Source organism: Agelaius tricolor, unplaced genomic scaffold, assembly GCF_023055355.1.
Source record: "Agelaius tricolor isolate 1412-34295 unplaced genomic scaffold, bAgeTri1.0.p SCAF_2, whole genome shotgun sequence".
NCBI classification, from domain to species: domain Eukaryota; kingdom Metazoa; phylum Chordata; class Aves; order Passeriformes; family Icteridae; genus Agelaius; species Agelaius tricolor.
In genome coordinates this window covers 46,893,800-46,907,166 of record NW_027269262.1, presented here as the reverse complement: position 1 = coordinate 46,907,166, position 13,367 = coordinate 46,893,800, and the positions used below count along the sequence as shown (strand labels likewise).

Sequence of the window (13,367 nt, the reverse complement as noted above, 5' to 3'; positions counted from 1 at the left end):
ATCCAGCAGAGGTTTGACTGAAACAAATCTTGGGTGCTAAATTCCTAGTTTTCACAGAGGTGAGGGTTGATTCCCACTGACATTGGTGGCAGTGAAGTACTTACCTACTTCAAGTATGTTGCCCTCGGCTCATTTAGATTTCTCAGCTGATCAAACCAGAGCACTGCTGTCACCAGTTTATTTATTTACATAATAAATAGAGAAATCCAACACACATGGTTTGCAGTCTGATTAATACACAGTTGGACACACAATTAGGATACAATGCAAAACATTTATCAAGAATAATTTATTGGAAAATCTGTAGAATAAAAAAAGGTAATTATAAAGTAAATTTTTTGAATGTAAAATAAATAAGAATCAGATGAAACGTTGAGAAGGTTTCCTTCATTTTTTTTTCATTGGGAAATAAGCCAGGAGTTATTTTTTCCAAGGAAGCAAGACTGATCTTGTGAATCACAGTATTAGGTCTTACCAACATAAAGAATTTCCGCCTCTTGTTTTCAGAAAGACCTTCTTATTTTAATTTTCAGTGGACTGACTGCATTTTTAATCAATTTCTTTAAATAAACCAACATCTATTATTACTAAAATGAGATTATAATGTCTGCATAGAAACTTGACCCTGTTGTAGTTAGACTCACTTAACTTTCTTGCTTAGTTCAAACCCCAGGAACTTCAGCATGAGACTGACTGGTTAAACTGATGAACAAGGAATTCAAGCTTCAGAATCACGTGGTTTTCTATTAAGAGCAATGTAATTGTTTAAAAATCTGCTGACAACTTTGTCCCAAGCACTGCAAAGCCATGTGCCACTCCCTTGCTCTCCATTCCAGCTCATCTTTAAAGTATCATGAAAGCTGAAATCTGTCACTTTCAATCAGAGGGCAGCATGTTGAGGAGGGCAGTGCATGCTGTGAAACTCTGAAAGCTGCCCTGTACCACAGGAGGAAAGGACTGCACAGTAATTAATGCCCTCAGTTTTATTCTTTATTCTGAAATACTGTACTACCATCAGAAGTGAAATATCAAAATAAGTATGACAACTCTTCATTTCATAAGAAGCAAGATTCAAATAAACTCTTTACAGCAAGGGTAAACAGTTTAAAAAGTATAGTTTAAGGCTCAGCCTTTTAAATACACTTCAGCAATTTGCCTGCAGGTTTTAGAAGGGCCTGTGCACAGGTAGCAACTGCAGTTTTGTACAAATCAGCTTTGTCCTACTGTATGTGCAGGTTAGAGAAGCAGTAGCTGTGGAAAGAACAAAGGAACTTTGTGCATCTTTTCCCTTGAAGTCACCTGGCAATTTCATCAAATCAAAGATAAGCTGACACAAAAGAAGTCTCTTCCCCCTGCCTCCTCTACCCTCCCACCAACATCCCATCTGCCAAGAAATGCCAATCTCCTCTGATTTTATTCCAGTACTCATTAACTTCTTCGCCCCTTACACGTGTGTCAGCCAGCCTCGGGCTCTTCACTGAAACATCTTGTGGAGCAATAAAATGTTCTCTTCTGACTGTCATCCCATATTGGGTGTCCAGACTTGCTCTGCTCACAAAACCATGGTAACCATATCAGTGGATGATATGTCAGTCAGTCCTCTCACATTATATAACAGGTAATATAAGAGAGCACTTATCTTTTGTATGGCAGGAGTGTAGACTTTAATCCCACTCTTTCTTTAGGTGTCACAACCATTCAGTATAAAGCAGACAGGTTGTTCCACAAGTGTGGCATACTTGTTGTTTACCATGCTCCAGCACTAAGGTCATTCTTCCAGGTGAATAAGGTAGTTTGATCTCTTCTGTCCTGCCTTGAAGCCTTGAACAGATGCAGTGTTGTGCTGAGAGCTTCTCCCAAGGAATAGTCTTGTTTCTTTTGTTCTCCAGCCAAAACCATACCTGTGACAATAAAGAGCATCAGTTTCAACACAAACATTTGATGCATGCCACAACTAGGCAATGTTTGGGCTCTTTGTAATACACCAATTTGTTTTTCTGTTTAAATAAATGAAATTAGCACAAATGTTTTTCCCCAACAAGGAAGTAACACCAGAGAAGAAAGGCTGGAGTCGCCAGGTTGCCCACCCACGCACTGAAACATCCTCCCCACCACACTGCCAGTGCCTAGATAGACAAACATGGCATTTCAGTAAGGAGATGTGGCCAAGCACTGGTTGGAACCACATGGGCTATTTCTCTGCATACTCCAGAGCTCCCAGAATGGTCTCTGCTACAGACCTTTTGTTGTGGAATGAGCAAAACCCTTGTGGTTGTGTAACTGTTATGGCTCTCCAAGGTGGCTCTCCAGTTAAGAGAAAGCCTGAATACTCCACTCTCCCTTCTCTCATTTATTTATTGATTTATCAGTGACTAGTGCTGCTTGGATTTTAAACTAAGTTAAAGTGTTTATAAATAGTAATTTTATTAACATATGTTACTTACTTTTCATTCAGTCATTAATTTTCATTAAGCATTCACAGCTAAATATGTGTCTGACAGACTTTAGTGAGGTGATTACACATAAAAATTTGGAAATTGAAACCCATCACTTCTTGATGGGGAATACTGTTTTTAAGAAATTGCAAACAAAGCTCACGCTCTGATCCGAGAGTGGAAAAATTGCAAAACACCCATCCTAGATTCAAATTAGGATTTTTATGTTCATGTTAAGATTACTATGTAATGACATATAGGCCAAGTGAAGGGACAGGGCTGTGTCACGTCTCTACAAAACAGTATTTAAAACCCTCTTTCCCCAGTAGAGTACTTTTCCTGGTATATCCAAGCCAGCATGCGTCATATACCTCCATCCAAGCTTTCCTCTTTTAGCCTGCAGTTTCCTACAACTTCCTTTCAAAATTTTCTTTGTTCCCTAATGCCAGTTTCATCTTTCCAGAGGGACACTGTGACCTGCTTTGACTCATGGACCGAGTTAGCACAGCACCAAATGTACGCCCAGATTACTCACAGCTGTAGGCCTCACATCTGATGGCTAGTAAGAAGTACCTGAAAGACCTTTTGTGCCACAGACAATATTTCCTTTTTTTTATTAAGGAGAAGCATCAAGGCAGTACAAACACCTCTCTGAAAACCATTCTCCTCAGGTTATTTTGGCAATGTTTTGAGACAGTGAACCTGAAGAAAAGGAACCAGAATTCACAAAGCAATTTGTTGCTGAAATCTACAGAAAAGAAAAGCTGATAGATAAGGGATGCAAATTCCCGGGGAAACACCATTTCTACCCCATGCACCACACCATTACAGATACCTTTCTCTCTTGAAGTTCTGCAGTAAATATCTGGTAATGTTTTTGCAAATTATTCTGCCCACCTGCTCTGTGCACTCTTCTCTCTCTGGCAGCCCTTGCACATGACCCTTGCTGTTTCCCCATCATTATCCTCTTATGAAGTATGAAAGTACGGTTGATCTTGGTGCTAGAAACACAGCCAGACTGCTTAGCAAAGAAACAAGAACTTTAAAACATTTCAAAGGATGTATGGACTCACGTTTCTGAACTGCATCTCCCAAGGATGTGAGCACTGAGCTGGCCAGTCACTGAAGCTCTCCTCAGTGCACTCACAGACTGCGTGCTCCATTTGTAGGGAGGGGTGGAGGGATGCTTTCCATGCACTGTAAGAATCATCTGTCTTGGGATTACTGTGAATTTTAGAGATGAGATGACATAGCACAGAAATACAAAATGTGAACATTTCTGTCTCTCTGGCAACACGATTAACCCTCATACTTACACTGTGAAATAAAACTAGTTACACCCACAGAAAAAATGCAGCCATGCATAGAGCTTGGACCACATCTTCAGCATGCACCTGAGCTGAAGATTCTCCAACCAATTTCTGTACTGGTTACTGTTGAATCAGCTGATATCACACTGATAGGCCCAGTGTGAATATCAGAGGAGCTGAGGTCAACTCTATGTACCCACCCAAGTTCATCCATTTCTCTTCAGCTCAACACTTCTAGCACAAGTCATCCTCTACTGACATTCCTTACTGAGCCATCATGCAGCCACCCTAAAACTTCCCTCTCTGCACCAGCACTTGTATTCAAGTTCCAACAGAGCTCTAGTTTCAGGGAGAAGATGAGACTGGTCCTGCAGGATTTTTTTTTTCATTGTTATGGTTTATTTTAAATGAAACAAACTCCAAAATGCACTGTGCTTTGCAGTGGAAGAAGTCTTATATAGCCTTTTAAAGAAATGGCAGCAAATGCTGTGAAAGCCTTGTTTCATAATATTTACAAAGTAGTTGATCCAGACAGTAAAGGGACAGCTATATATCAGAAAACAGGAGAGATTTTCTTGCATTGTTCTCGAATGAACAAACATTGACAGAGTTCTGAAGTTGCAGAAAGCTCCTGACTTATTATCTGTCATACCCATGGGATAAGCAGGGGCTCTAACAACTCTCCTTCTGATGGTGTCCCCATGTTACATTTGGTCAGGCAATTGACTCTGGGGTTCACAGGTAAATTGGGCGCCCTCATGGAAATTAGGTAACATCTGCTTTGTCTTCCTTCACCAAAATGTAAGCTCAGTGTTTAGCATATGGAAATATTCTGTTGCTCCATGCTCATTTTGTTTAAATCAGTGTATTAATTTTTGTACTATGCAGTCATTCTCAAGACAGGCATGACCTCAGCCTTTCATTATTTAATGACTTTCCCTTTGTGGGACAATGTGCAGCTCTTCCATGTTGCTCATCCCTTTTGGAAAAGGACAAATTTCATGAGTTCCTTGGCTGAGTGAGGAAGGGGGAAAGGAAGAAAAAGCCTTCTTCATTGCTTTTTAGGAACTGAACTGTAGTCTTGCTCTCTACAGGCTTGGGAAACTCCAGATAATTTCTGCCAGCACAAATAATGAAAACCCAATTACATGCTTCCATGAATGCAAACAGTGGCACAGGAAATTGTTTAACCCTTGAGAAGGTTAAAGCATAATTTCTTAAGAGAGTGAGGTGTTATCCTCTTTAAAGCATCTACAGAGCATTAGAAGGGTTTCAAGTGAAATAGGACAGATTGAAGCAACATCTCATCTTTTTCCATTGCTATTTATTGCCAATGAAGTGTTCCGATGCATCTGTAATGGCACACATTTCTCTAGGGGACGGGAAGCTTTAGTGTATATTTCCAATGAAACAGTTCCTAAAAACCAGTCTGAATGCATCATTTTGACCTCAGCATTTAAAGCTTATTTCCCTGCAGACTTGCAGAGGGAAGCTGTTGGGTGAGACTCCCAGTAAGACTGGCAGATGAAATTTGCCTGTTTCAGCAGGTCGGGGCAAATGATGAGGTCAGCAGGCTGCTGCCTGCAGCAGAAGGAAGAGCCCTGCCCTGCTGCTGGCTCTGCCTGCAGTGAGAGCTAGGAAAGCCTGAGCAGCTGCTGTAGGCCATGGGAGGCCTTGGGAGCAGGGCTGGGGCCGGTCAGGCTCAGCAGGAGCAGCTCGCAATGTTCCCAAATCTCCACCCAAACTATTCTCCACCCAAAGATCGCTCTCTCACTTTGCCTCTTCCCACTGGTGGGAGCAGCCTGCCCTGGCTCAGCCTCCATGCTTTTGTTCAGTGTCACTTCAGCCCAAAAATCCAACTCATAAAAGAGAAGGAGCTGAGGATGATAGAAGGGCATCCATGCGGTCCCGCTCTCGGTGGGATGGCTTCACACGGGCAGGCCACTCAGTCAAGGTGCTTGCGTTGGATTTTAACAGCCAAGTGAAGCTGAATCCCCATTTCTCACTCTGCCCAGTGAACACCTCTCCTTACAATTAAAGGCTTACATCCCTCGCTGAGGTAGCTTCGGCACCCTTCCCATGACAGTGGGTGAAATGAGCCGTCATCGGGCCACGAAAGGAACACCACCACCTCACGGCACGGGTGTCAGGCAGGACCACAGGGCTGCCACAGAGCAGCAAACCAGCCTCAGACACCGGGAGCTCAGCACGTCCGCACCGGCCCCACCTGAAGAGCCCGGTGTCCCCTTCCCCGCGGTTCGCGGGCTGCCCTCTGCCCCAGCAGCCCGGCTCTTCCCCAGGAGCCCGGCCTCTCCTCCCATCAGCTTTCCTGGGGGAAAATCTGGTACGGGGGCTGTCGGCTCAGGCAAGGGCCGGGGAGCGGGGGCTGCCCGAGGGGACCGCGGCGCCACATGGGGCCGGGGGCTGCCGCAGGGCTCCTGCCCGGCCGGGGGCTGGAGCGGGGCGGGGGCCGGGGCCGGGGCCGGCCGGGCGGGCGGAGGGGAGCGGCGCCTTGGCCGGAGGGGGGTGCGGAGCCGCCGTGGAGGGCGGAAACGGGGTGGGGGGATTTGCGTCAGTGAGGGAGCTGAGAGCGGGCGGGACGGACGGAGGGACAGACGGACGGAGGGAGCCGGCGGAGAGGCACCGGCCCGCTGCGCTCGCCCGCCGCCGCTGCCCGTCGCCCCATGGAGCTGTGCCCGGGGCCCGCGCCGCCCTCGGGATGGGCTCTCCCGCTCCTCCTCGCCCTGGGCGCCGCCGGGCTAAGCCACGGCACCCCGCACCTGCCGTACTCGCGGCCGGGCTCCCGCAGCAAGTGAGTACCGCCCGCCCGGGGCGCGCTGCGGGACCGGCCGGGCCGGACCGGGCTGCGGAGCCCGGCGTGCCTGACCGACATTGTCCTTCTCCCCCAGGAACTGGTGCGCCTACATAGTGAACAAGAACGTGAGCTGCTCGGTGCTGGACGGGACGGAGAGCTACGTCCAGGCCCAGTACAAGTGCGCCTGGAACCAGTTCCCCTGCGAGCCCACCCTGGTGTAAGTAGCGCAGGGGGCGACCTCGGCAGGGAGAGCGCTTGGCCGCCCATTGCTAAGCCCCGGGGGAGCGCAGGGTGGTTCTCGGCACCCCGAAAGGCACAGGGCTGTGGCAGGGGATGCGGAGCGCCCCTGGTCCCCAGCGCGCCCCGAACAAAGCGCTCGCTCATTGCGGACAGCGGGCTAATGCCGGAGCTAATTAGAGCCAGATTGAGTTGCTGCTCCGCGCTGCCGAGAGGGAGCTGCGCTGGCACACCTCGTCGGCTCGGAGAGGCGTGCAGGCGGGCGGAAAGCACGCGGGCTGCTTTCCGTGGGCACCAGGAGCGCACCTTGGCGCTGCTGGGAGCGCGCCTGGGCCGGAGCTGCCGGCGCACAGCCGCGCTCCAAACCGGTTTTATTGCTGCTCCTCCGAGGTGCTGGATCGGCGCGCAAAGGGAGAGCCAGGAACGTGAGCCAGCGCCTTTACAGTCTGCGTGTCCCTGTCTGTTATCCAGCAAGGGGAGCGGCCAGGGCAGATTTTATGGGGGGTAATGTAAAGTTGCTTGCTTGATTTTAATCTTCGTGCATGTGACCACGTGGATATCTGTGGAGTGGCTACCTACAGCAAGGTGTGCTATAGCGAGCATTAGGGAACAGATGGGTCTCACCTGCTGGCTAATCACAGGGAAATCTCCTTTCCTCATTTTTCCACTTGAAAGGCACTAATATTTACACATTTCTGTTTGAAAGCTCTAGGCAAATGCACTCTGTGAAACCATTTCAGCATCCCCAAGAAGTTGCTGGAAAGACACGCGTAGATTGTCATAAGCTTAGACTTGGGCTGAGGTGGTGATGAAGAGTGTTTTACAATAAAGTTACAGTAACTAGCTTTTATTTTGGCATGAAACAGTGATGATGAGACAGATACTGCTAGATCCTGGGTACTACTGAAATAGAACTTCAGACACCGATGATGCTGCCACCCTGGGGTCGGTGACAATAGGTGTTGGGTGTTTGGCATTCAAATGTGCTGCTTTCTGTTTGTTTGGGTTGTTATTTTTGTTAAAACCCAGCTTTTCTCTATATAAATACTAGAATTGGAGGGGAAAAAACAAACACAGCAGACAGCTGAGTAACACTGTCTTGTGTAACTTCCCTTGTTTCCCTTCGGAGTCTGGAACTGGCCATTTTGGACTTCTGACTGAGTTTGTGGATGTGTAATGGGGTGTGCCCTCTATCCCGAGAAGTCTCTTAGTGGAGCTACAGAGCCATGAGGAGGGGTTGAAACTGAGCTCTTTAAACACATAAATCACCAAGCATTAAGATAAGGAATTTCAGAGGCGGTAAATTAGGACTTTCATGGACTATCTGCTAGCAGATAGTGAAGAAAGTGCGAAGGCATTGCTTCTAGCTCAGGAAATTCCTGCACCGAGAGTGTGAGATTACTGGCAGGAGTGACAAGGGGAAGCCCAGCATGAGCAGGGGGCTGGATTGCACAACCTCCACAAGTCCCATCCCTTCCAGATTTCTCTGTGGTTCTCTGAAATGGCATTGTCTGTCCTTGTGCTTCTAAACATCTGGAGTTGGCTGCTGTCAGAGAGAGAATGTGGGGCTGAACAGACATTTGGTCTCACCAGATGTGTCCAGTCCCATGGGGTTTTTTTGTTCTTTTGAGAATGGAATTAGATGCTTATCATAAGACTTTGTTTCCTCTGTTTGACTTTCTTTGGTGAACATCGCTGTTATTTTCTTCATAACCATAGTGGCAACTGCAGAACAATTCCTTGTTCTTAACATAAAATATTCCTTATTATTACCATGAAATATATTTCTTCTGTAGTGGCAGCTGATTAACACCAAGAGAAGGTGGAATATCAAAATCTTGACATTTTATTGTGTTCAAAACTGTTTATAGGTTGTCATTTTACTTTTGTGTCTGTTGCATATACACTCTCAGTGGCAGAGTAAGAAAGGTGCTCATCCAAAAAGTTTGAAATACATGCCTCAAATGCTGAAAACTCCTAACTTGATTCCTGTGAAAAATATTGTTTAATTCAGGAGTAGCTGCCTGAATAACAAAATGTGTTTATATATGTTTGCTAGTTGATGTTCACAAAAATAGGAAAGAGCTGTAAAACAACAAAGAAATGACTGTGAGGACTTTGTGGAACTTACTCTCTTTTTTTCTCCTTTATACACTTGAACAGAGAACTTGACATGAGCTAAATAGCAGATATTCATGGGAATAAAGTGCAGCCCCTGTGTAGTTTCCTCTCGATACCCATGGTTTTTCTAAGAGCTCATTCAGCTGCAGACAGTGGGGACAGTGAGATCCAAACCAAACAAAGAATTCCTTAACTGTATCATGGATGTGTCTGTTTTATTAGTACTTAAGTCCTATCAGGTCTATTTTTTAATCTACTGTTGGTTTATATTAGTTTAAGACTAGATTTAAAGAGCCCATCTAGTGTAGTCTGGGTTATGCATAACAATTACTTAGATTGCAGTTTACAGGGGAGCATTTCACTGCCTTAAACTTGCAGTGTACTCCTGAATTCCATGTGTTCTTTACAGACAAGGGAGTATGTGTTGCAGATATGGATTATAGTCAGCCCTGATTTGTCTTTGAATTTTTAATTTTTTTTTAATAGCGAGATCTGGTGATTAAGCCTAAAATCATATGCATGCATGAACCCATTTTATCTACCCTTTAGGCTCATTAAAATATAATTTGTCTGAAGACAAAAACCCTAAAGCCCCCTGTTGGAATGACTACACTTCCATGATTGTTAACTGTAAATTCACTTTGCCTGCAGGGTGTATTTCCTGAAAGGTTAAGCTGAAATTCAGGAAATTATTACACTTCGTTGTTTAACTGTTTTATAGGTACTTGGGCTCAATAGTGCATTTCCTTGCTGAAAAGTTGGTGAATACTTTGGCTGATTAAGGTGTCAGGGATGAATGTGAGTTGAAGTGTGGCTGCTCAAGAGATAGGAAGAGAGTAGAAAGAAAGAGCAGAAATGCCCTTTGAAGTATGTTCCCTTTGAAGTGTGAGAGGCTCCTGATTTATTTTTCTTAAAAGTGACTAGCAAAGGAAAGAGAAACTTTGTTATTAATGGGTCACTGGGCTGAAAGGTACAAAAATATTAGTGTTTATACTCACTAGAAAGAGCTTGGATGTTTTGAAATTTAATATTGCTTCATAAATAATTGACCCCTCACCGCTTCTTTTGTCATGAATTTCCATTCCTAGCTTTCTTATGAATGGTTTGGTAACTTAATTAGCAATAACACCAACTTGTAACTAGTAGCATTATCTATTTCTAAAAGAAAAAACACGTTGCCTTTCTGGTTGGATCCTACACACTCTTTAGGGTTGTGGCTTGCTTGGGACAATCCTCTATTGTCACTATAGGTGGTTCAGGGTAGGATGCTGTCCTAGCAGTTGTTTGTTTTGCCCCTTGTTCTGTAGTGTGTGGGTACACCTGGCTGTACCAGAGGTGCACCAGGTTATGGCCCGGTGCTTTTGGGAAAAGCTACTTCCACTAGTAAGGCTTTGATTTTAAATTCTGAAGTGAACTGAATTGGCTGAATGTTTTCTGGGGCGTTTTCTGTTTCTGGACGTTTTATGTCTTTGCTACAGAACTGCAAACAAGACTTCCCCCTAAGAGGTCATAAACAAAACAAAACAAAAAAAATCTTGATGAGAACCTCTGGAGGTCATGCAATCCCCTCATAGCCCCCAGCTAACACCAGAACCAGCTTCAACTTAGATAAGGTTGCTCAGGGACTTGAAGGAAGGATGTTTTATCAGATTTCCTAATTCATGTACCAACCCCCATTAATTTGCTGAAGTGAGTGTGTGCTCAGGTCATCTGTCTTCAGCATGTGAGGAATGAATTTCATGATTTAGTGTAAACTTCTCATCTTAACACTAATGATACATGTATACTTGGCAAGCCCATTATTTCATTTAGAAAATGACCCAGAAAATGATGAATGAAGCAATAGGTAAATTAGCAAGACCCTCCAAATCTCTCACTGAGCAATATTTTCCAACTTCTTGTCATTATATACTTTCAAATTATCATTAATAAGCCCAGTACCAAACTAATCACGATTTTATTCATGGCCCAGAGGATTCAAAGCACAAGATTGAAATTACTTTTGAGAATGTTACTAAAAGTTTTCTGCGTTTACAAACATCAGAACAAATTACTACTTACGAGCAAAACACTGCTTTTAATCAGCAGTATTTTACATTTATTAACAATATATTACTGGGTAAAAGTGGAAATTTTATAACTGAAAACCCTCACATGAGACATCCAGTTCAAGTTGAATGGCTTTATCCATCTGGCAACCCCAGAATGACCTGGGTGGAGCACATCAGCCCCAGTCTAGGAACATATAGGAAATCCCCATGTAGTTTTCAACCTTCTAGCAGTCCCAGAGTAGTTTTCTCTGGGAGTGTTCTGTTGCTAGAAATCAAGCATGCAGATCAGTGTCAGAGTGCTCAGCACCAGGCAGGAGCAAACCTCAGATATACAAGTCAGCACAGGTTGAGCCTGTGTTTGCCACTGGTTTCCAGCAGCACATATCTTGTAAAAAAAACCTTTCAGGATGCACAAAAAACTTGAAGGGAAAGCGAGAGCTGTTTGATGTTTCCCCTCCAAGTATCTATAAAGGTCTTCAGGACTTTCTTTCCAACTTTGTGTATTTTGTATGAAGCAGAATTTCTTTGTACAGGCTCCAGCTAGCTGACTACATAGGGAGGTTAGCCTAGGGGCTTGTGCATTGAAAACAGTAAGGAAACCTAAAAAAACTTTAGTCTCCTGGAGTGCTTGTTTGAAAATCTTTGAGATCCTGCTGGGTGTGGTAAGTTTTCCTGGCTGTCTCCCCAAGCCTGAAATTGTGCATCTCTGTCTCCACACACTGAATGCAGCACAGTCTTTCTTCTCTGTGAACTGGACAGGCAATTCTCATTTCACACATCATTTGAGTTTGTTGCAATAATGTAAAAAAAAAAAAAAAAAAAATCCCATGCTGCTCTTCACTTCCCATTAATGTGATAACTCAAAGTTTCATGCTTTTCTGGTTTGAGAAATGTGTGACCTGGAGGTCTGGGGCCTCTTCTGTTAAGCACCAAATTGTTGCCAAAGCAATAAATTTTTATTTGCAGGGAGCTGCTGAGCCATTTAGTGTATTTCATCATAAATCACCCAAATAATCAAGGAAAATTTTGTACCATTAGACAGTGGGCAGTGCCACTTTTACACATTGGGGATATTATGACTCCCATCTGACTTCATTTGTGCATTTGCATCTCATCTTTCCTTTCCCTTCTGGTTCACTTTTAACTTGGTGTCTTGAAAAGTAACAGCTCTCAAAACAATGCCCTGTTTTATTCTTGAAGTCGGGGTCCCACTTAATCCCACAGGTTAGCTCTTGTCTTCCTGAAAGTATTGGTTATTTGTTTCATCTGGGTATATTTTCAAATAATCTCTCAGCAACAGCTCTTTCTAGAGCATTCTAGAAAACAGCTTATTTCATGGGCAGAGAAGCAGAAGAGATACTGTTGGAGCTCAGTTTTTCAGGCAGCTTTATCAGCAGCAGTGCTCTGCATCCCCACTTCATCTCTCCACTCGTGTAAGGTGAGAAACTTGGTCCCTGCTGCTGGGAGAGGCAGGTGCTGATGTTGTAAACATATAACCTGTTGCAGAGTTGTTCCTGTTCCATCACTGAACACATCACATTGCCACTCTACAAAACTTCCCAGAAATCCTTTTGAAAGGTCTGTCTTTTCAGGCTTCTCCTTTCCATTCTATTTAAGTGGGATTTTAATAGTTTACTGTTGGTCTGTTACCATGTGTTTGACTGGCATTTCAACATTGTTAATCCCAAGATTGAAGCTGTGCTTTGAGCTTTGCCACAGGCTATCTCTGGCTCTGAGTTACTGAAATGCATCCTGTGTCCTTGTTTTGCTGCTCAGAAGAAGAGGATGCCTACATAGTGATAATTTATGAACATTAGGAGTATTAACATTTTAAACTTCTGTGCATTTTCTACTGGACTTTAGTGGTCAGCTTTTTGAAAATAAAATCCTTGGCAGCTACGAGAGAGTTAGATAGGTAGGTATTTGTGTATGTGTGTGTGAAGATTTATGTACAACAAGAAGAAATCACTAGTATGAGCCATGAGGTCATATTTCAGAGTGTGCAGTCCCTTGGTTCTTTCTTCCCACAAAAAAACATTTATCTCCCAAGAGAAAAAATTGTAGTTTGAATCTCATCTTTTTTTGATAGAAGAATTCCAGCTGAGTGGCATAAAATCCATTGTATAAGTAGTGAACAATGGCAATTTTGGAGACTTTGAAATGAAACCATGTGGTGTTGCCTGAGAATAATTGAATGTTTTTGTCTTCTACCAGTTCCTGTAATCTTCTGTCCTTCTTACTGAAGAAAACACAAACTCTGCAGTAAAATTCAGCCAGATTCTCTCAGATGTATTGAAACAGTGTTCAGTGTTGAAGACAACAAAGTACCAGAGACCAGGCAGTTGTGAGCTGACTGGGGCAACACAGTTGGCTGCTTCTTCCCTGGTACCACTAGATG

At 44.1% G+C, this 13,367-nt stretch overlaps 1 protein-coding gene and 1 long non-coding RNA gene across 2 annotated transcripts in view; one reads left to right on the top strand and one right to left on the bottom strand.

Moving 5' to 3' along the window:
• Window positions 1-164: 164 nt before the first annotated feature.
• Window positions 165-3,646, bottom strand: LOC139585259 (uncharacterized). The gene is made up of 2 exons (XR_011677010.1): window positions 3,509-3,646; window positions 165-1,901 (listed from the first exon to the last, which is right to left on the bottom strand). It is a non-coding gene; the product is annotated as an uncharacterized lncRNA (long non-coding RNA).
• A 2,689-nt stretch (window positions 3,647-6,335) lies between these two features.
• Window positions 6,336-13,367, top strand: part of EMILIN2 (elastin microfibril interfacer 2) — a 37,532-nt gene continuing 30,500 nt past the window's right edge. The window contains exons 1-2 of the mRNA XM_071417822.1: window positions 6,336-6,557; window positions 6,655-6,777. Of these exons, the coding sequence (XP_071273923.1) occupies window positions 6,430-6,557; window positions 6,655-6,777 (251 nt within the window). The 5' untranslated portion in view covers window positions 6,336-6,429. The remainder of the gene's footprint in view (window positions 6,558-6,654; window positions 6,778-13,367) is intronic.